At 46.6% G+C, this 23,502-nt stretch overlaps 1 protein-coding gene across 19 annotated transcripts in view; it reads right to left on the bottom strand.

The window, feature by feature from the left end:
- Positions 1-23,502, bottom strand: part of LOC112235584 (tensin) — a 249,505-nt gene that overhangs the window by 9,332 nt on the left and 216,671 nt on the right. For 17 of the 19 annotated variants that reach the window (XM_042323790.1, XM_042323789.1, XM_042323797.1 and 14 more), the window contains 4 exons: positions 5,667-7,310; positions 3,894-3,977; positions 3,418-3,599; positions 2,836-2,983 (listed from right to left, as the gene is read on the bottom strand). In XM_042323790.1, coding sequence (XP_042179724.1) covers positions 2,836-2,983; positions 3,418-3,599; positions 3,894-3,977; positions 5,667-7,310 — 2,058 coding nt within the window. The remainder of the gene's footprint in view (positions 1-2,835; positions 2,984-3,417; positions 3,600-3,893; positions 3,978-5,666; positions 7,311-23,502) is intronic. The other 2 variants (XM_042323801.1, XM_042323807.1) reach the window with 1 other exon arrangement.

Below are 23,502 nucleotides of genomic sequence, written 5' to 3'. Positions count from 1 at the left end.
AGAGGAACAGAGCGAGAGAGCGAGAGAAACAGAGAGAGAGAGCGAGAGAAACAGAGAGAGAGAGCGAGAGAAACAGAGGAACAGAGCGAGAGGAACAGAGAGAGAGAGCGAGAGAAACAGAGAGAGAGAGAGAAACAGAGAGAGAGAGAGAGAGAAACAGAGGAACAGAGCGAGAGAGCGAGAGAAACAGAGAGAGAGAGCGAGAGAAACAGAGAGAGAGAGCGAGAGAAACAGAGGAACAGAGCGAGAGAGCGAGAGAAACAGAGAGAGAGAGCGAGAGAAACAGAGGAACAGAGCGAGAGGAACAGAGAGAGAGAGCGAGAGAAACAGAGGAACAGAGCGAGAGAAACAGAGGAACAGAGGAACAGAGCGAGAGAAACAGAGGAACAGAGAGAGAGAGCGAGAGAAACAGAGGAACAGAGCGAGAGAAACAGAGGAACAGAGCGAGAGAAACAGAGAAACAGAGGAACAGAGAGAGAGAGCGAGAGAAACAGAGCGAGAGAGCGAGAGAAACAGAGAGAAAGAGAGAAACAGAGAGAGAGAGCGAGAGAAACAGAGCGAGAGAGCGAGAGAAACAGAGGAACAGAGCGAGAGGAACAGAGCGAGAGAGCGAGAGAAACAGAGAGAGAGAGAGAAACAGAGAGAGAGAGAGAAACAGAGGAACAGAGCGAGAGAAACAGAGAGAGAGAGAGAAACAGAGAGAGAGAGAGAAACAGAGGAACAGAGCGAGAGAAACAGAGAGAGAGAGAGAGAGAAACAGAGAGAGAGAGAGAAACAGAAAGAGAGAGTGAGAGCGAGAAAGAGATAGATAGATACAAAGTGCGATAGAGGGAGAAAGAAAGAGAGAGAGAGAGAAATTATAGATAATGAGAGAAAGAGAGAGACCAAACCAAACTGTAAGTGTTTAGCCTACAGAAGATCTGAGCTGATTCATACAGAATACATAGTGTCAGATCCAAACAACCAACAAACTACAACAACAGGACAAACAGGATGGTGAATGGAGATACAGTACAACGTGCCCCGGCCATGCAAGAGTTGGAACATGGCATGCAGAAAGCAAACCAACACAGAACAGTTCACTGAGGGACTGGTGACACGGAGAGGGAACCAATGGCATCCTGAACAGTACATCTAGTAACTACATAGTAGTACTGTATATCCAAGGAGACACAATGACTACATGCCAGGATTGGGATCCAATCCATTTTTTTTATTCAGTCAATTCATGAAGTGAATTGAAATGCCATCAGTTTTCCAGCGGAGGAAAAGAGTTTGGCAGGGTTGGCTTGGTGGACTGGACACAGTAATCTGAAGATTCCATCAGTTTTCCAGTGGGGGAAAAGAGTTTGGCAGGGTTGGCTTGGTGGACTGGACACAGTAATCTGAAGATTCCATCAGTTTTCCAGTGGAGGAAAAGAGTTTGGCAGGGTTGGCGTGGTGGACTGGACACAGTAATCTGAAGATTCCATCAGTTTTCCAGTGGAGGAAAAGAGTTTGGCAGGGTTGGCGTGGTGGACTGGACACAGTAATCTGAAGATTCCATCAGTTTTCCAGTGGAGGAAGAGTTTGGCAGGGTTGGCGTGGTGGACTGGACACAGTAATCTGAAGATTCCATCAGTTTTCTAGTGGAGGAAAAGAGTTTGGCAGGGTTGGCGTGGTGGACTGGACACAGTAATCTGAAGATTCCATCAGTTTTCCAGTGGTGGAAAAGAGTTTGGCAGGGTTGGCGTGGTGGACTGGACACAGTAATCTGAAGATTCCATCAGTTTTCCAGTGGAGGAAAAGAGTTTGGCAGGGTTGGCGTGGTGGACTGGACACAGTAATCTGAAGATTCCATGCATCCTCCACTTACCAAAGAATCCCACATCAATTCTTTGTCTGTCTGTTTCAAAGATAGTGCCTCCAGAGAGGGCAGGCAGGGGCCAGAGCAGGGGTAGTGGGGCAGGGTAAAGGGGGTAGATGGAGGGGGGTATCTGGGGGCTCAAAGCGGGTCCTTACTTCAACTACAGTGTGGCTGTGACCACTGCAGGAATAGGGAGCCCTAACCCTGGTTGGTCCCAAATAAGTCCTAAGGCAGTCTGTCTATTGAAATGATCATTAAGATAAATACAGATAGATACAGTATTTATCTCTATGGTATCTTTATGGTGCCAAGAAGCAATCTACTGTCTAACCTGACATGATTTATAGGTCATAGGTTAAGTGTTGAAACTACAATACATTATTATCTTCTATCTATTCCTGTGTGGCTCAGTTGGTAGAGCATGTAACTTGCCAGGGTTGTGGGTTTGACTCCCACAGAGGAACCGTATGAAAAAGTTAAAAGATGTATACATTCACTACTGTAAGTCGCTCTGGATAAGTGTGCCTGCTAAATGATTCAAATGTCATTTTTCAGTTTTATCCCCAGTCTCTCATAATGTCTTTCACAGAGGGAATTAGTATTAGTTTACCATTGAATCATCTCTACAAGAGAAAGAAAGGTGTTATTGAATTCATTTAGGAAACCCACCACCACCGATTAGTCCCAATCAAAACACCAACAATTGAACATTACAGTAACAGCAGTGACTTTCTCTGGCCCTGTCCAAATAATGTCAGAACGCATCGTTCCTCCTTTATAAGAAGGCAGTAAAGAAGGATGCATCTTAAAAGCATTGGAACTGGGGCCCCTTCTACAACCACTTATTGTGCATCACTTTAGGCTTCAACTGCAAGTATGAAAGATACTACATACTTAACGTTTATGGCAGTCGTATAATTGTGATTGACGAACAGTGGCAATGGAGTAAGGTCTGCTGGCGCCATCTGTCTGCAGGGAGGTGAACTTACACATGTTGAAGTAAGGGGTCTGAGGTGAGACAGGGAAGGCAGGGGTCAGGGGGTGGGCCTCACCACCTCTGCTGAACATAGGACTGACAGCAGCCCGACCGTCAGCATCATCATCCCCATACGCCTCGCGGTAGCTGTGCATGGGGCCCTGGAAGGAGGGGACACAGCACACACGCAACACACACACACAACACACGACATAACACCACCACCCCCCCACAGACACAGAAGGAGCCAGAAAATACACACGGACAAGGACAATACACACAGAGAGGTAATGCAAACAGGCACAGACAGAAAATAACACACAGATACATATACGGACAGAGATAGCGACACATTACAAACCCACACACACCAACACAAAGTCCACATAGACACACACACACACACACACACACACACACACACACACACACACACACACACACACACACACACACACACACACACACACACAACAGACATGGTTACTCTCACAGTGAAACAATGAACTATTCAATGAACGGAGGACCATTTTAAGCTGATAGAGACTAGAGAGAGAGCTTGCTGCCTGTGGCTGGACAGGGGTATGTACTCTACCTCTCTGGGTCTTCCTCCAGGGTTGTGGATGTGGAAGTGTGACGAGTGGACAGGGGAGCGCACCGGCGCCCCTGTGTGGGCTGGAGGGTCCTCGTTGCCACTCTGGTAGTGCCCCTCGCTAGTGGTCCGACGGCGGACGGTCTCCTGAGCCTCCTCCGGCGTCATCCCACGGGAACGCATCCCTGGAACGCCAACAACAGCGTCAGGAATTCCCAAAGGCTTTCCTTCAGTTTCAGGAATGTATTTAGGAAGAACGATCACTTTAGTGGGGATCTAAAATATGGATCTGGAAATAAGTTTCAGAGTGTGTCTACACTGTATATTCCAGGTTTCATACATCATTCCAAACTTAAAATAAGTGATTTGCTTATTTTAAGAGGAATGTTGTCACAAGAAAGAGAGTGATAGAGATAGAGAGTGAGAGTGAGAGAGTGAGAGAGAGAGAGAGAGAGAGAGAGTGAGAGAGTGAGACAAACCAGAGAAAGAATAAGAGCGATGGCGGTCAGATTGTGGCGTAGTGGAAATGCTTTCGTTGATGCCCTGAATACGAGCGTTGTACTCTGCTCACAGTGGGGGTGGTGGATAGGAGGCAGAGGAGGAGGTGGAGGAGGAAGAGAAGGAGGAGGAAGGAGGTGCAGGGGCAGATGCAATGGCGTGAAGGGTGGTCCAACAGAGCAGAGGAATGGATGGACAGAACAAGAGACAGAAACAGAAAAAGACAGAGAGAAAAAAATGAATAAAGGAAAATGAACATTTTATTCTGTGAAGTCATTAAACAAACAGAATAAAGAAGGGAAGTTAAAATGAGAGATGACAGAAATTAGAGCAGGGATAGAACCAAAATGTGCACATTTTGGAATCCCCCAGAACCGGATTGAGAAACACTGCTTCACCTCACATTAGTGTTATGACATGTTTCCTGTTCTGTGTGGACCGCGGGAAGACTAGCTGCTGCTTTCACAACAGCTAATGATTCTAATAAAATACCAAACACCAAGTCAACATCTGCGGTAGAAAGACAAAGGCAACTACCAAATAAGCCCACTTGGTGGCATCTGTGAGAACCATACCATACGCTTCCATACGTGGCGGGACATGAATGTGGAAAATGCATGGTAGCTGAGAACTCAACCAGCATGTCTATTCTTACCACCTTAAATCTCATCTCCATGGTGTCCAGCTCTCCCCTCGCTGTAGGACACAGCTCAGAGCTCACCGTAGGTTTTCAGACTATATCTGTCCTGCTCAACTGAGAGTTTTTATCTAGCTAGCTCAATGATATGATGATTCCACCTATTACCAAGGTCAGACAAAGCTGGGGACATGAAACAGTAGCTTCTATTTCCAATATGGAATTAGATATATTAGAGTACATGTAAACAGTAGCTTCTATTTCCAATATAGAATTATATATATTAGAGTACATGTAAACAGTAGCTTCTATTTCCAACATAGAATTAGATATATTAGAGTACATGTAAACAGTAGCTTCTATTTCCAATATAGAATTAAGACAGCCCCTCCCCCCCACTTCTCTGATTCAGAGGGGTTGGGTTAAATGCGCATTTCAGTTGTCATAGGTACATATGACATCATTATAATGTCTTTTTGCTTTTATGTATTGTGACAGCGAATACCTCTGCTTTTATGTATTGTGACAGCGAATACCTCTGCTTTTATGTATTGTGACAGCGAATACCTCTGCTTTTATGTATTGTGACAGCGAATACCTCTGCTTTTATGTATTGTGACAGCGAATACCTCTGCTTTTATGTATTGTGACAGCGAATACCTCTGCTTTTATGTATTGTGACAGCGAATACCTCTGCTTTTATGTATTGTGACAGCGAATACCTCTGCTTTTATGTATTGTGACAGCGAATACCTCTGCTTTTATGTATTGTGACAGCGAATACCTCTGCTTTTATGTATTGTGACAGCGAATACCTCTGCTTTTATGTATTGTGACAGCGAATACCTCTGCTTTTATGTATTGTGACAGCGAATACCTCTGCTTTTATGTATTGTGACAGCGAATACCTCTGCTTTTATGTATTGTGACAGCGAATACCTCTGCTTTTATGAAAAATACCTCTGCTTTTATGTATTGAAACATGAAATACCTGATGTAACAGCGAATACCTCTGCTTTTGAAAATGACATAATGAAACATGAAATATGAAAATGTCAGAAAATTGTGAAACTAAACAGGGATATTCAATCTAATCCTCAATCCGGTAGTGACTTACCAGCGATGCGTTGAGCCACCAGGCCCTCCAGGTTGAGGTTCTCCTCCTCAGGTTCTGGCTCCTTGAGAAGGGGGGAAGAGTTGGGGAAGGGGGAGGAGGAGGTGCTGTAGCCATGATAGGGAGACCCTCCCTTGCGGTCTGGGGAGTGGGACACCACCGTCCCACCTGGGTACGAGTTCAGGGGCTTCATCTGGAGCTGTCCGAAGATGGAGGCGGAGTCAGAGGGGTAGAGGGGGGAACCAGGCCCCTGAGCTGGGTGCATGTGGTAGGGCTCGGGGGGGTGTATGGGAGTGGTGTTGGTATGGGGCTGGTACGAGGCGGACCTCGGGGGGGCATACGACAGGGGAGACTCAGCCACAGGACTCTGGACGGGCGACGTTGAAACCCGGCCAGCCGTCGACCTCAGAGGCTGTCCGAAGGCATTGTAGTTAATGTTATAGCCATGGATGGCTGAGTCTGCCTGGTAGGACGGCCTGGCCAGAGATTGGGAGAAGGGGATCTGGGCTGGCCCTCCTACACTGTTCTCACCAGAAGGGGCGCTGTAGGACTTGGGCACCTGTCCTGTGTGTGGGTCCAGATCCAGCATCAGCATGTCGAGGGCTTCGATAGACTGCTCTATGTCGTGCTGAGAGGCGGTGTGGGGGAAGTGGGGTAGACTGTGGGTGCTCTGTAAGGGAGGACCGAAGGGGTCGTCTGGCAGACTGTACTGGTGCCATGCATTCAGCCCCCTCTGGACTGCCTCCCTGCTACTGGTGCTCCTCTCAGGGGCCATGGGCAGCTTGTGGCCTCCAGGCTCGGGGGTCCCGAAGGACTGGGAACGCTGCATACTCCCGTTCTGGTAACTGTTAGGAGAGTACTCCTCCTCCTGGGGCGAACTGGAGTCCATGATCCGCTCCTGTGCCGACGTAGAAGTCCGTACCCGGTGCACCGGCATCTCCCGTAGCTTTTCTAGGTATGGCCCGTCGTTCTGCCTATTAATGGGTTTCTGTGATTGGTAGTACAGCTCTGCGGGCGTGGCCTGGCCCTCCAATGACGAGAGTGTTCCCAGACTGTCCACGCTGTTACCCTCCTGACTGATGTGCAGCTCGTCGTCCAAGATGTCCGTCTCGCGCTCTTCGGCGGAGGGGGCTGCAATGAGCCGGGTATGCCCGCTGACGTGCACCTGGGCTGGGACAAGGTGGCGTACTGCCCCCCCGGGGCTGGTGGAGGTAGCCAGGTAGGCCTGGCGGTGGAGCATGGGGGCCTCAAGGCCACTCAGAAGCTGGTCCAACTCTCTCTTCTCCTGGGGACTCAGAGGGGGATGACTGGGCGTGTTGTGGTTCTGGTTGGTGTTCACCGCTCCATGCAGCAACAGACTGTGGTCATCGGTGCGATCGGTTTTGACGGATGCTGTCGAGTTCCCAGAGTCGCTGCTTACCGACAGGGCGTGGTCGACCGCGGGCAGGGAGGCGTGGCCCACTACCGGGAGGGTGCGGTCAGAACTTGGGAGGGTGTGGTCAGGGTGTTGGGGGGTGTGGTCTGCGTTGGTTAGGGGGTGGTCGAGGACGGGAAGGCCGTTGATTGTGACCACTCCATCGAGGGACTCTTTCTTTGTGACTCGGGCATACAGGCTGCCGTCGAGGGGGCCTTGGGTGTGAACAACGTCTGAAAGAGAGAAGAAGAATACATGCTATTAAAAGGTGCACAAACAAAGAGGAGAAACTAACACATTTCTGATTTTGAAAACTCCTCACAAATGACCCAACATCACAGTCACTTTCACACCACAGGGACTTGTGCCTGACTCCTAACTGTTTCCTGAGACTGGACCACGACAGCTAGTCCCCCATGGAAAAGAGAATTCACTCCATCCTCCAAGGAGACATAACTTAATGGAAGCTTAAGTCAACACAGCATATTATTCTTCTAATACAGTAGTGTTGAGTGCATATATGTATATACATACACATCCAGGCCTTTCAGCCCTAAACACATGGAGCCTCCAGCCCACCATAACAGCCCTGGCTCTGGCTCTGGTCTAGTATAAGTACATTAGGGGTCCATGCATCCCAGTCCAGGACCTGTCATGATGCGTCAGGCAGCACAACCCTACATGGCGTGACAAGGACCCCCGCACCACCGTCTGTGGAACATCTCCCAGACACAGAGCACAAACTCGCCATGGCAACGACAGAATTACCACATCAGAATTCCCAGATTCTTCAATATCAGAATCTACAGTATGTGAGAGCACCAGAATTCCTATGTTATATATACAGTGTATGTCATTTGACATCTATATGAACGCAGCACGTTTCATTTGCTGAGGTGATTTTGTCACTGAGTAACTGTTTTTATGCATCGATGTCAGCATGCTGTGTATAATCCTCAGATGTTCTCCCATGCAGATACATCACTCTTGATTTAAGGCCAACATTTCCGCTAATAGCCACCTCTCAAGTTTGGCAGGAGTCCCTGGCAACCTCCAGCACCCATTTCCTGGACCAATCACTCCACCAACCAATTCCTCAACATCTGGTCTCACAACAGCTCTAAACTTGAACATGTCTGATGATGAAGGATGGCATAAGATCAAGAGGCATGTTTTAAACAATATGAGGCCCAATTTGAGACCAGAAACTCAGGTTCATATTGATTACAATGCCCTGCATCATCTTTGTTCTCCTATAAACTTCTCCAGAATATTTTCAGGACCATATTGACCATGAAAACACACACGCACACTCACACTCACACACACACACACACACACACACACACACACACACACACACACACACACACACACACACACACAAACACACACACACACACACACACCTCAAAAAGACCCTTCTCTTTCAACAGCTGCTTAGAGGAACAGGTGATATCTGGTCACAGGGAGCAGCTTCTGAACATCAGCACAGCAGGGTGTTAGTTGGTGGGGGGGTTCCACAGTGACACATGGAGAGGTTCTCTGACCACAGCTATTTACGAGGCCATGTCAACAACGCTACAGTAGCAGAATGAGAGAGAAGGGGAGAGAGAGAGGAGAGAGAAAGAGAAGAGGGAGAAAGCTACCCTTGCTTACCCACCAGAACACACTGTTCCTTATTTTTGTAGGGAACTTCTAGTGCTCCTGATATTGCCCGCAAAATACTCCCCAGTCCAGAACAGTTTGACTGATAACCTACTTCAAGCCAAGTCCAAGTCCTGAATCAACTCCCATGAAAGCTTTTCTTACCTGGAGATAGATTTCTTCTCTTCCTCCTTCCTTTCTGTGTTTTCTTTCCTTTAGTTAGATTAAATAGAGTAGCCCTTTGCCATCACACTTGGTTTGGTTGAGATGAAGGGGAGAAATCCTTCACTAGGCTATAATTCAAATGATACTGAGTTGGCATAGCCTTCCCCTCCCTCTCTCATTGGTTGTGAGGAGACAGAGATGTGCCACCCTTCACCTATTGATGTTGGGATTGGGCGAGGTGGGGTGGAGCTAGTCCATTCCCTGGGGAGTTGAACTATGAGTTGTGAGCTGTGAGCTGGTCCAGTGGAATCTGTCACTTCCTTCCTGGCATTGGGAGTTTCCTAAAACTACAACACCCACGCAGCTAACCACCCTGAGTCCTGGCCTGGACCCACTCCTACACAGTGACATCACTCACACTCACACTGGGGTTTCCCTGGCCTCTCTCTCTCTAGTAATCTATCTGTCTCTATGTCTCTCTCTCTCTCACACACACACACACACCCACACACACACCCACACACACACACACACACACACACACACACACACACACACACACTGAGGGTTTGCCTCCTACAGAAGAGGGGATACCCTTGTTCTCAGAGACTGGGATCATTCAATGGAGAAAACCCAAAAACCAGAGGGGTGACACGTTTCCAGCTGTTGGTGTCTGTTCTGTTAGGAGTCAGATCTCTGTTCTGTTAGGAGAGACAGATCTCTGTTCTGTTAGGAGGGACAGATCTCTGTTCTGTTAGGAGAGTAAGATCTCTGTTCTGTTAGGAGGGACAGATCTCTGTTCTGTTAGGAGAGTAAGATCTCTGTTCTGTTAGGAGGGACAGATCTCTGTTCTGTTAGGAGAGGCACATCTCTGTTCTGTTAGGAGAGGCACATCTCAGTTCTGTTAGGAGAGGCAGATCTCTGTTCTGTTAGGAGAGACAGATATCTGTTCTGTTAGGAGGGACAGATCTCTGTTCTGTTAGGAGGGACAGATCTCTGTTCTGTTAGGAGAGTAAGATCTCTGTTCTGTTAGGAGAGTCAGATCTCTGTTCTGTTAGAAGGGACAGATCTCTGTTCTGTTAGGAGGTACAGATCTCTGTTCTGTTAGGAGGGACAGATCTCTGTTCTGTTAGGAGGGGCAGATAAGATCTCTGTTCTGTTAGGAGAGTCAGATCTCTGTTCTGTTAGAAGGGACAGATCTCTGTTCTGTTAGGAGAGTCAGATCTCTGTTCTGTTAGGAGGGACAGATCTCTGTTCTGTTAGGAGGGACAGATCTCTGTTCTGTTAGGAGGGGCAGATCTCTGTTCTGTTAGGAGGGACAGATATCTGTTCTGTTAGGAGGGACAGATCTCTGTTCTGTTAGGAGGGACAGATCTCTGTTCTGTTCTGTTAGGTTAGGAGACAGATCTCTGTTCTGTTAGGAGGGACAGATCTCTGTTCTGTTAGGAGAGACAGATCTCTGTTCTGTTAGGAGAGTCAGATCTCTGTTCTGTTAGGAGGGACAGATCTCTGTTCTGTTAGGAGAGTCAGATCTCTGTTCTGTTAGGAGGGGCAGATCTCTGTTCTGTTAGGAGAGACAGATATCTGTTCTGTTAGGAGGGACAGATCTCTGTTCTGTTAGGAGGGACAGATCTCTGTTCTGTTAGGAGAGTCAGATCTCTGTTCTGTTAGGAGAGTCAGATCTCTGTTCTGTTAGGAGGGACAGATCTCTGTTCTGTTAGGAGGGACAGATCTCTGTTCTGTTAGGAGAGTCAGATCTCTGTTCTGTTAGGAGAGTCAGATCTCTGTTCTGTTAGGAGGGACAGATATCTGTTCTGTTAGGAGGGACAGATCTCTGTTCTGTTAGGAGAGACAGATCTCTGTTCTGTTAGGAGGGACAGATCTCTGTTCTGTTAGGAGAGTAAGATCTCTGTTCTGTTAGGAGGGTAGATCTCTGTTCTGTTAGGAGAGGGACAGATCTCTGTTCTGTTAGGAGAGTCAGATCTCTGTTCTGTTAGGAGGGACAGATCTCTGTTCTGTTAGGAGGGACAGATCTCTGTTCTGTTAGGAGGGGCAGATCTCTGTTCTGTTAGGAGGGGCAGATCTCTGTTCTGTTAGGAGGGACAGATCTCTGTTCTGTTAGGAGGGACAGATCTCTGTTCTGTTAGGAGGACAGATCTCTGTTCTGTTAGGAGGGGCAGATCTCTGTTCTGTTAGGAGGGACAGATCTCTGTTATGTTAGGAGGGACAGATCTCTGTTATGTTAGGAGGGGCAGATCTCTGTTATGTTAGGAGGGGCAGATCTCTGTTCTGTTAGGAGGGGCAGATCTCTGTTCTGTTAGGAGGGACAGATCTCTGTTCTGTTAGGAGAGGCAGATCTCTGTTCTGTTAGGAGAGACAGATATATGTTCTGTTAGGAGGGACAGATCTCTGTTCTATTTGGAGAGGCAGATCTCTGTTCTGTTAGGAGAGGCAGATCTCTGTTCTGTCAGGAGAGGCAGATCTCTGGAAAAAATAAACTATGATTGGACATGGTGACATTTAACCAAACTCATAAAGTCTAGGGAAGACAGGGAAGAGAGGGAAAAGCAGTGAAAGAAAGGAAATAGATGGGAGGATAACTGAGAAAGAGGGAGAGGTTCCCAAACTGTGGTTCATGACTCACTGGTGGTACATGATCACATGACATATTTTCTGGTACCAAAATAGCCTGTTTGTAATCCTCAAATACACTAATGCTTTTAAATATGGTCTGTGAGGGAAATGTATGGGAACCTGTTGTCTCTACCCATCAGCAGCTTCACACGGCTCTATAGTGAATTTGAACACCGAGACTTTCTTGTCTCACAAATGACTTATTTCGATTTTTGTCCCGTCTTCACCAAGAAGAGAGGGGCTGAAGGGTTCGACACATTCTCTTCACTCAGAAAGGAAGTGTTTCAAAGTGTGAGGGGAATGACTGGAACTCTGCAGACTTCACATTTACCTCACCCGTGGGGCGTGAGTTAGTACAGGCATCCAAAAACACACACACACGACTGACATAAACACAATGCCCATGGTCTCAAAGAGGCTCTTTATACATATCAGCTTTGTGTATTATTCACACACACACACACACATTCCTGTGTGTCTAAGTTGAAAGCAACAGAAGAAATGTGGTGAGCTGAGCTTCCTCTATTATTAAAAACAAAGATTATATAAAGATGTGTGAGTTTTGATGTATGGGAGAGTTCACTGCCATCATTGGGATACGTTGATAATGGATGTATGTCGTGTATAGAATCAACATATTCCTGCTCAGCTGGGTGTGAGCATTGCTGGGGTGGGTTTCAGTATAGATTCACTGGCCTTAAAAAACACAGGGACAATTTTTAGTACAGTAAGTCGTTGCTGAGCCACCATAAAGCTTCTTAGTATGCTAGCCAAGCGATAGCTGTGGCTCTGAAACAAAGACCAAGCCATAAATCTCTTCCAACATGAATCTGCCCGGCAGGAATAGCTAGTTAGGGTAGTCAGCTAAAGTAGATGCCTGTCAACACTGAGATGAGGTACACTGTTTGTCCATTAGCTAAATTTAGGCCTACAGTTACTATCAGTGACGAGACAGACATTTCTTCAGAGTGAGTCACAAATAGGACAGAGTTGACAGGACAGAGTTGACAGGACAGAGTGGACAGGACGGAGTTGACCGGACAGAGTTGACAGGACGGAGTTGACAGGACGGAGTTGACAGGACGGAGTTGACAGGACGGAGTTGACAGGACAGAGTTAACAGGCTCATTTATAGACATAGTTTGGGGCTAACCTGAGAGATGGACATCATTAGCCTTCCATTCATGTATCATTCAATTGACTTAGCCAATGGTTCCTCAGAGGCCTTGTGGAGTGCGAGGCTCATAAGACACGGACATGCACACATACACATACAGTGCCTTCAGAAAGTATTCAGACCCCTTGACTTACTTACGTTACAGCCTTATTCTAAAATGGATTCAATATTTTTTCCCCTCATCAATCTACACACAAAACCCCATTATGACAAAGTGAAAACCATTTTTTAGACATGTTTGCCAAAATATAAACAATTAAAAACAGAAATACCTTATTTACATAAGTATTCAGACCCTTTGCTATGAGACTCGAAATTGAGCTCAGGCGCATCCTGTTTCCATTGACCATTCTTGAGATGTTTCTACAACTTGATTGGAGTCCACCTGTGGAAAATTCAATTGATTGGACATGATTGGAAAGGCACACACCTGTCTATATAAGGTCCCACAGTTGACAGTGCATGCCAAAAACCAAGCCATGAGGTCAAAGGAATTGTCCGTAGAGCTCAGAGACATATTGTGCCGAGGCACAGATCTAGCACCATCCCTACGGTGAAGCATGGTGGTGGTGCTTCTACACCTGCATTGCTTGCTGTTTGGGGTTTTAGGCTGGGTTTCTGTACAGCACTTTGAGATATCAGCTGATGTATGAAGGGCTATATAAATACATTTGATTTGATTTGATTTTTATTTGGTGGCAGCATCATGCTGTGGGGATGTTTTTCAGCGGCAGGGACTGGGAAAGTAGTCAGGATCAAGGCAATGATGAACAGAGCAAAGTACAGAGAGATTCTTGATGAAAACCTGCTCAAGAGCGCTCAGGACCTCAGACTGGGATGAAGGTTCACCTTCCAACAGGACAATGACCCTAAGCACACAGCCAAGACAATACAGGAGTGGCTTTGGGACAAGTCTCTGAATGCCCTTGAGTGGCCCAGCCAGAACCCGGACTTGAACCCAATCAAACATCTCTGGAGAGACCTGAACATCTCTACAGCGACACTCCCCATCCAACCTGAAAGAGCTTGAGAGGATCTGCAGGGAGGAATGGGAGAAACTTCCCAAATACAGGTGTGCCAAGCTTGTAGCTTCCTACCTAAGAGGCTGTAATCACTGCCCAAGGTGCTTCAACAAAGTACTAAGTAAAGGGTCTGAATGCTTATGTAAATGTGATTTTTCAGGTTTGCAAACATTTGTTTTGCTTTGTCATTATGGGGTATTGTGTGTAGATTGATGAGGGGAAAACACAATTTAATCAATTTCAGAATAAGTTTGTAATGTAACAAAATGTTGAAAAAGTCAAGTGGTTTGAGTACTTACCGAATACACTCTATACACACACACTTAAGGGTGGGAAAATACTACAGCCCACTTAAAGAGAAATCCCCTGCTGGGTGGCTACTGATTGTGCTAAGCTAGCTAGCAGCACCGACTGGATGAAGACAAGACCAACAGTGTTGTGGATCTGGTAAGGAGTTAACCTAATATCCCCTCAGATGATGAAGTGGAACAAAGAACACTGGCTAAAAAATATATAGAGATACGGACACTGAGAAAGAAGACACACAATTAGAGTGTGAGAACATACACTCTCACACACACCACCCAAACATGTTCCTCAGAAATGTTCCTATTCCTCTGAGTGTGTGAGAGGAATGTGGTGTAGAAGTCTTCCTTGGGGTGTGCTCTGGGTCTGACCGTATGGGATACACGTTATTCTCATAAATTCCCAACCCACAACCCCACAGCTCACTACATACATAGAGAAACACACCAAAGCCCCTCTCTCCTCACACAGACTCTCACATACACAGCACTATTTAAGGGAAATAGTTGACCTGTGCCGCGGGTCTTTCGGGTCTTACTGATGAGGGGGAGAGGAAACGGGGTTAGCGGGGGAAAACAGGAACAAACCGGGGCCTGTAAAACCAGGAAGGAAGGCATGCTGCTAGAGAGAGGGGCATGATGGGATGAAAACAGCAGGTCCTGGAGGCTAGTTAAATACATAAACAAACAATACTAAAACCGCACAGTCAGTCACACATCTAAAACAGCCACGGAGGGAGGGAGGGAGGGAGGGAGGGAGGGAGGGAGGGAGGGAGGGAGGGAGGGAGGGAGGGAGGGAGGGAGGGAGGGAGGGAGGGGAGGGAGGGGGAGGGAGGGAGGGAGGGAGGGAGATATCAGCTGATGTACGAAGGGCTATATAAATACATTTGATTTGATTTGATTTGAGAAAGAGAAACCCACACAGAGAGAGCTCTACAAAGAGAGAGAGGAGGACAGAAATAGATGAAAAGTGAAAGAATAATGAGAAAAATCTGCAGCCGGCCTAGAAGCACAGTATAAAACTAAGGGTCTGTCTGTAGTTGCCCCCTGCACACGGTCTCTCCCATAAACAGTTCAAATTAGTATTTGGTGACAATAAGCTGATCCTGGATCTGTGCCTGTTGGGCAATGTTGGGGGCTGGCCAGGTGTGAATCACCCTGACCAGCAACAGCCCCTAGCTGTCATCTCAGCCACACACCACACAGACAACACGTCCCCGTTAGATGATGTCATGGCCTGACTCTGCCAGAGCCAGACAGCCTAAAGGGCGTCTCTCTACGGGACATGACACCCACCTCAGCAGGGACGGGCTTTGATATCGCTGTGCCAACCAGCAGTCTGAATTACAGAGCCTCATGAAGATGGTTGAATGACAAACACTAGGGCTAGTCTGTCTGTCTGTCTGTCTGTCTGTCTGTCTGTCTGTCATAGAGACGTGTCTTACGGTCTGTCTGTCTGTCTGTCAGTCAGTTAGTCCAAGAGGTGTTGTGACAGCCGTATCAGTATGTGTGGTAAAGATAACTGTCATGGAGATGTCTGTCAACTTGTCTGCCTGTCAGCCTGTCTGTCTGCCAACCCATCTGTATTTGGTAGTAATGGCATGGAAGTCATATCAGTAACTGAACTAAAGATTACATGTCATGATGTCTGCCTATCTCTCTGTCTGGGAGTTGACGACTGTCTGCAAGGATCACTGAAAGATCCAGACTCTGGTATACCCCTAAAATAAAACCTATACGCCATCGCTGTAAATGGTATAGAGAGTCAGAGAGAGACTGTGAGAGCTGAGGTAGCAAGGAGCCAGAGAGAGACAGTTAGAGCTGAGGTAGCAAGGAGTCAGAGAGAGACAGTGAGAGCTGAGGTAGCAAGGAGCCAGAGAGAGACTGTGAGAGCTGAGGTAGCAAGGAGCCAGAGAGAGACAGTGAGAGCTGAGGTAGCAAGGAGCCAGAGAGAGACAGTGAGAGCTGAGGTAGCAAGGAGCCAGAGAGAGACAGTGAGAGGCGATGTAGGAGGGAGACAGTGAAAGACAGGGGATAGTTGAGGTATGGAGGGACAATCATAGTTGAAGTAGGGGCAGGGATGATGACACTGAGGGACAGAGAGATAACTGAGTCAGACATGAGGTAGCTGAGGTATGGAGGGACAGTGAGAGACAGGAGATAGCTAAAGGCAGATATGAAGTAGGTGAGGTATGGGGGGACAGTGAGAGACAGGAGATAACTAAAGGCAGATAAGAGGTAGGTGAGGTATGGGGGGAAATTGAGGGACAGAGAGATAGCTGAGTCAGATATGTGGTAGCTGAGATATCTAGGGGGCTCTGAGGAGCTTAGGGGTGGGCTGTAAACCTGCTGCTATGTCTCATGGTGCTGTCACTGCCAGCTCTAACTACACTAGTCCTTCTGTCACTCCTATGAGGGGTACTAGGCCCCTTATTAAACCAGAACAAACTCTCCACTCTATCCAAGGTAGTAACTGTTTCCACAAGGCCATAGAAACACCACAGTGACGATTCAACATGACGTATTGTGCCAAGCCAGTCAAAGTCCCTCATTCAGCGTCTCAACTCATAACTCACAAGTTAAATTGGTCTTAAAAGAAGTTAGAGCAGGCAGCTTAATAGTTGCGGTGTGCCATAATTGCGGCACATTTATAAAATGTTCCACACGCAAATGACTCACTCAATGATTCAAAGGGTACTGTAAACAACCATGTTGACATAGAAACAAAATAAAGGACATGCAGAGAGAGCCTTGCATCTGCTGCAACTGAGAAAACACTCCAAAATCATGCTCCGACAGACCCTCTCATTCAATCATCCAAAGTCAAAAAATAAGTTTGAGTATTGACTACCAACTTACAGTGTACTATAACCCAAGCAAACATTAAACTCAAACTTCCATAACTAGGAACAAAAGGTGATGTAAAACATAGGTATTCCCAACGTCTACATTACCACTACACAATAAAGAACAATTCAACTGAATTGAACACAACTTCGTTATAAACCACAAAAGAAACATATGACACCTACCAATTATGTCATTAGCCCTATCAACACCTGAGCCCTCACAGTCAACCCTTAGACCTGACTACTGTACTACTGTACTGTACTCACCAGCTGCTGTAATACCACTCAGCCTATATCCTTCCCTTCATTTGGTCCTTTCTTTCACTCTCTGCTTCCCTCGTTCTCTCGTTCCAACTCCGGTGACAGTTAGCTAACAAAAAGGGCTTTAGTCCTGGCCAGGCTGTTTCACTCACTGTGTCCCCGTGTCCCCCACTCTCTCTCTCTCTCTCTCTCTCTCCCTCCCTCCCTCCCTCCCTCCCTCTCTTTCTCTGTTACCACCCAGCTATTCGAGACATGCCCGGGGCCGTGCCACATCCAAATATGGGAGGAGAACCATAAACAAGGCCCACACCACAGCCTGCTGCTGTCTCCGGCCACAGTGAACACTCAGCAACACACACACACACACACACATACTCACATCCACACAGTTTTACTATCGCTCTGTTCTTTTCAAAAAACAAATATAATGATTATCATGGCTTTCATGTGTGTAAATATTGTGAACTGAAGGAGGCGTAAATTGACAGAGTTTGCATGACCTGGGGACTTGTGTTACCTTCCAGAGCTTTGGCTCAACAGGGTAACGCGGTCTTGAGACATGGTAACAGTCTAGGTTTAGATATCCTATCCCTACAATAACATAAATCTGTTTTACCTTGGGTATACAGTGGCCCAGAAATGTCACAACACCCATTAACCAGATTTGCATGTGGTGGTGTAGTGGTATTTTCTGTCTGGTCACTGAGTGAGTGGGCAGGAGTAGACAATGGACAGAGAGTTGGCCTCATAAGGCTATAATCCGAGAGGTGAATTGAACAAGGGTTCTGTTTGCGGTGAACATGTTACTTTGTAACAATCTCAGTTGAACGATTTGAATGAACATTCCAAAATGTTTCGGTGATGGTAAAACATCAAACAGACAAGTTTGGTAATGACTACTGTGGCATTGTAGTGCCAATAATCAAACTGCAAATTACTTTGCTATTCAAATCAAATGTTATTGGTCGCATACACATTAGCAGATGGTATTGCGGGTGTAGTGAAATGCTTGTGTTCCTAGCTCCAACAGCGCAGTAATATCTAACAATACACACAGATCTAAAAAGTAAAAGAATGGAATTAAGAAATATTGAAATATTAGGACGAGCAATGTCGGAGTCTGGAGTATAAATACATACAGTGCCTTGCGAAAGTATTCGGCCCCCTTGAACTTTGCGACCTTTTGCCACATTTCAGGCTTCAAACATAAAGATATAAAACTGTATTTTTTTGTGAAGAATCAACAACAAGTGGGACACAATCATGAAGTGGAATGACGTTTATTGGATATTTCAAACTTTTTTAACAAATCAAAAACTGAAAAATTGGGCGTGCAAAATTATTCAGCCCCCTTAAGTTAATACCTTGTAGCACCACCTTTTGCTGCGATTACAGCTGTAAGTCGCTTGGGGTATGTCTCTATCAGTTTTGCACATCGAGAGACTGATATTTTTTCCCATTCCTCCTTGCAAAACAGCTCGAGCTCAGTGAGGTTGGATGGAGAGCATTTGTGAACAGCAGTTTTCAGTTCTTTCCACAGATTCTCGATTGGATTCAGGTCTGGACTTTGACTTGGCCATTCTAACACCTGGATATGTTTATTTTTGAACCATTCCATTGTAGATTTTGCTTTATGTTTTGGATCATTGTCTTGTTGGAAGACAAATCTCCATCCCAGTCTCAGGTCTTTTGCAGACTCCATCAGGTTTTCTTCCAGAATGGTCCTGTATTTGGCTCCATCCATCTTCCCATCAATTTTAACCATCTTCCCTGTCCCTGCTGAAGAAAAGCAGGCCCAAACCATGATGCTGCCACCACCATGTTTGACAGTGGGGATGGTGTGTTCAGGGTGATGAGCTGTGTTGCTTTTACGCCAAACATAACGTTTTGCATTGTTGCCAAAAAGTTCCATTTTGGTTTCATCTGACCAGAGCACCTTCTTCCACATGTTTGGTGTGTCTCCCAGGTGGCTTGTGGCAAACTTTAAATGACACTTTTTATGGATATCTTTAAGAAATGGCTTTCTTCTTGCCACTCTTCCATAAAGGCCAGATTTGTGCAATATACTACTGATTGTTGTCCTATGGACAGAGTCTCCCACCTCAGCTGTAGATCTCTGCAGTTCATCCAGAGTGATCATGGGCCTCTTGGCTGCATCTCTGATCAGTCTTCTCCTTGTATGAGCTGAAAGTTTAGAGGGACGGCCAGGTCTTGGTAGATTTGCAGTGGTCTGATACTCCTTCCATTTCAATATTATCGCTAGCACAGTGCTCCTTGGGATGTTTAAAGCTTGGGAAATCTTTTTGTATCCAAATCCGGCTTTAAACTTCTTCACAACAGTATCTCGGACCTGCCTGGTGTGTTCCTTGTTCTTCATGATGCTCTCTGCGCTTTTAACGGACCTCTCAGACTATAACAGTGCAGGTGCATTTATACGGAGACTTGATTACACACAGGTGGATTGTATTTATCATCATTAGTCATTTAGGTCAACATTGGATCATTCAGAGATCCTCACTGAACTTCTGGAGAGAGTTTGCTGCACTGAAAGTAAAGGGGCTGAATAATTTTGCACGTCCAATTTTTCAGTTTTTGAATTGTTAAAAAAGTTTGAAATATCCAATAAATGTCGTTCCACTTCATGATTGTGTCCCACTTGTTGTTGATTCTTCACAAAAAAATACAGTTTTATATCTTTATGTTTGAAGCCTGAAATGTGGCAAAAGGTCGCAAAGTTCAAGGGGGCCGAATACTTTCGCAAGGCACTGTATACAGTGCATTCAAAAAGTATTCAGGCCCTTAGACTTTTTCCACATTTTGTTATGTTACAGCCTTATTCTAAAATTGATTAAATAGTTTATTTCCCTCATCAATCTACACAAAATACCACATAATGACAAAGAAAAAACAGGTTTTAAGAAATATTTGCAAATGTATTATGAAAACAAAACTGAAATATTACATTTACATAAGTATTTTCTCAGTCCTTCTGCAGATCTTCTCAAGCTCTGTCAGGTTGGATGGGGAGCGTCGCTGCACAGCTGTTTTCAGGTCTCTCCAAGAGATTTTTCGATCGGGTTCAAGTTCAGGCTCTGGCTGGTCCACTCAAGGAAATTCAGAGACTTGTTCCGAAGCCTCTCTTGCGTTGTCTTGGCTGTGTGCTTAGGGTTGTTGTCCTGTTGGAAGGTGAACCTTCGCCCCAGTCTGAGGTCCTGAACACTCTGGAGCAGGTTTTCGTCAAGGATCTCTCTGTACTTTGCTCCGTTCATCTTTCCCTCGATCCTGTCTATTCTCTCAGTCCCTGCCTCTGAAGAACATCCCCCACAGCATGATGCTGCCACCACCATGCTTCACCGTAGAGATGGTGCCAGGTTTCCTCCAGACGTGAAGCTTGACATTCAGGACAAAGAGTTCAATCTTGGTTTCATCAGACCAGAGAATCTTGTTTCTCATGGTCTGGGAGTCTTTATGTCCCTTTTGGCAAACTCCAAGTGGGCTGTCTTTTACTGATGAGTGGCTCACCTCCAACACTGGCGGTTCTGGCTGCTCCACGCTGACTGGCGGCTCTGGCTGCTCCATGTAGGCTGACAGCTCTGGCGGCTTCTTACAGACTGGCAGCTCTGGCGGCTTCTTACAGACTGGCAGCTCCTTGCAGACTGGCAGCTCCTTACAGACTGGCAGCTCCTTGCAGACTGACAGCTCCGTGCAGACTGGCAGCTCCTTACAGACTGGCAGCTCCTTGCAGACTGGCAGCTCTGGCTGCTTCATGCAGACTGACATCTCTGGCTGCTTCATGCAGACTGACAGCTCTGGCTGCTCCATGCAGACTGACAGCTCTGGCTGCTCCATGCAGACTGGCAGCTCTGGCTGCTCCATGTAGACTGGCAGCTCTGGCTGCTCCATGTAGACTGGCAGCTCTGGCTGCTCCATGTAGACTGGCAGCTCTGGCTGCTCCATGTAGACTGGCAGCTCTGGCTGCTCCATGTAGACTGGCAGCTCTGGCTGCTCCATGCAGGCTGGCAGCTCTGGCTGCTCCATGCAGGCTGGCAGCTCTGGCTGCGCTGAACAGGCGAGAGACTGCAGCAGCGCTGTAGAGGAGGAAGGCTCTGGCTGCGCTGAACAGGCGGGAGACTCCGGCAGCGCAGGAGAGAAGAAAGGCTCCGGCAGCGCTGGAGAGGCGAGGCGCACTGTAGGCCTGATGCGTGGTGCTGGTACTGGTGGTACTGAACCGAGAACACGCACAGGAAGCCTGGTGCGGGGAGCTGCTACCGGAGGGCTGGAGTGTGGAGGTGGCACAGGATGGGCTAGACCGTGAAGGTGTACTGGAGATCTTGAGAGCAGTGCTGGCACAGGACGTGCAAGGCTAGGGATGTGCACAGGAGGCCTGGTGCGTGAGGCTGGCACCAACTTCACCAGCCGACTAACACGCACCTCAGGACGAGTATGGAGCGCTAACCCAGGTGCCATCAAATCCCGACACGTTCCGTCGGGCGAATTCCATGCAAAAAGCACCAACACAGCAACTCCCTCATTTCTCTCTCCTCCAATTTCCCCATTAACTCCTTCACAGTCTCTGTTTCGCTCACCTCCAACACCGGCTCTGGTTCTGATCTCCTCCTTGGCTCCTCACGATAAACAGGGAGAGCTGGCTCAGGTCTGACTCCTGACTCTGCCACACTCTCCCTGAGCCCCCAATAAATTTTTGGGGCTGACTCTCAGGCTTCCTTCCGAGTCGCCGTGCTGCCTCCTCATACCGGCGCCTCTCCGCTTTCGCCGCCTCCAGTTCTTCTTTGGGGCGGCGATATTCTCCAGGCTGTGCCCCGGGTCCTTCTCCGTTTAGGATTTCCTCCCATGTCCAGAAATCCTTATAGCGCATCTCCTCTTTGGGCTGCTCCTGCCTGTTGACACGCTGCTTGGTCCGTTGGTGGTGGGTGATTCTGTTACGGTTTTCTAGGTGTGAAGGAGAGTCGGACCAAAATGCAGCGTGTAGATTGCGATCCATGTTTAATGAACGAACGTAAAACACGAATCAATAACAAACACTACAAAACAAAGAACTTAACGAAAACCGAAACAGCCTATACTAGTGTAAACTAACACTGAGACAGGAACAACGACACATAGGACAATCACCCACGACAAACTCAAAGAATATGGCTGCCTAAATATGGTTCCCAATCAGAGACAACGATAAACACCTGCCTCTGATTGAGAACCACTCCAGACAGCCATAGACTTTGCTAGATAACCCCACTAGCTACAATCCCAATACAATCACACCAAAACCCCAAGACAAAAACACACCATAATACAAAAACCCCATGCCACACCCTGGCCTGACCCAATACATGAAGAAAAACACAAAATACTTAAACCAGGGCGTGACAGATTCACTCAAAGTGGATGCACACAAGTGCAAATAACTCACAACTAGTAACTATCCGACAATGCCCTTCACACATCTCAGCAGCACCCAGGCTAAAAGTGGACACAAACCCTCTGAACACCTTCATATTTGCAGATACATCATCAAAACTTAATGATGTATTATTCTACCAATAACCTTGTTATTCATACAGACCTTTTAAACAGGCTTATCTTTCATATAGTCCTTTCATCTGATTTCTACAAAGGTCATTGGAATATGTAAACCAAGACCTTACCAGAAGCTAGCCGTGACTCTGACACATACAGTTGAAGTCGGAAGTTTACATACACCTTAGCCAAATACATTTAAACTCAGTTTTTCACAATTCCTGACATTTAATCCTAGTAAAAATCTTAGGTCTTAGGTCAGTTAGGATCACCACCTTATTTTAAGAATGTGAAATGTCCGAATACTAGTAGAGAGAATGATTTATTTCAGATTTGATTTCTTTCATCACATTTGCAGTGGGTCAGAAGTTTACATACTACACTCAATTAGTATTTGGTAGCATTACCTTTATATGATTTAACTTGGGTCAAATGTTTTGGGTAGCCTTCCACAAGCTTCCTACAATAAGTTGGATGAATTTTGGCCCATTCCTCCTGACAGAGCTGGTGTAACGGAGTCAGGTTTGTAGGCCTCCTTGCTCGCACACACTTTTTCAGTTCTGCCCACACATTTTCTATGGGATTGAGGTCAGGGCTTTGTGATGGCCACTCCAATACCTTGACTTTGTTGTCCTTAAGCCATTTTGCTTGGGGTCATTGTCCATTTGGAAGACCCATTTGTGACCAAGCTTTAACTTCCTGACTGATGTCTTGAGATGTTGCTTCAATGTACCCATGTAATTTTCCATCCTCATAAAGCCATCTATTTTGTGAAGTGCACCAGTCCCTCCTGCAACAAAGCACCCCCACAACATGATGCTGCCACCCCC

Source organism: Oncorhynchus tshawytscha, linkage group LG07 (genome assembly GCF_018296145.1).
Source record: "Oncorhynchus tshawytscha isolate Ot180627B linkage group LG07, Otsh_v2.0, whole genome shotgun sequence".
NCBI lineage: Eukaryota > Metazoa > Chordata > Actinopteri > Salmoniformes > Salmonidae > Oncorhynchus > Oncorhynchus tshawytscha.
Note: the sequence above shows the minus strand (reverse complement) of the source record. Positions and strands in the feature narration are given on the sequence as shown.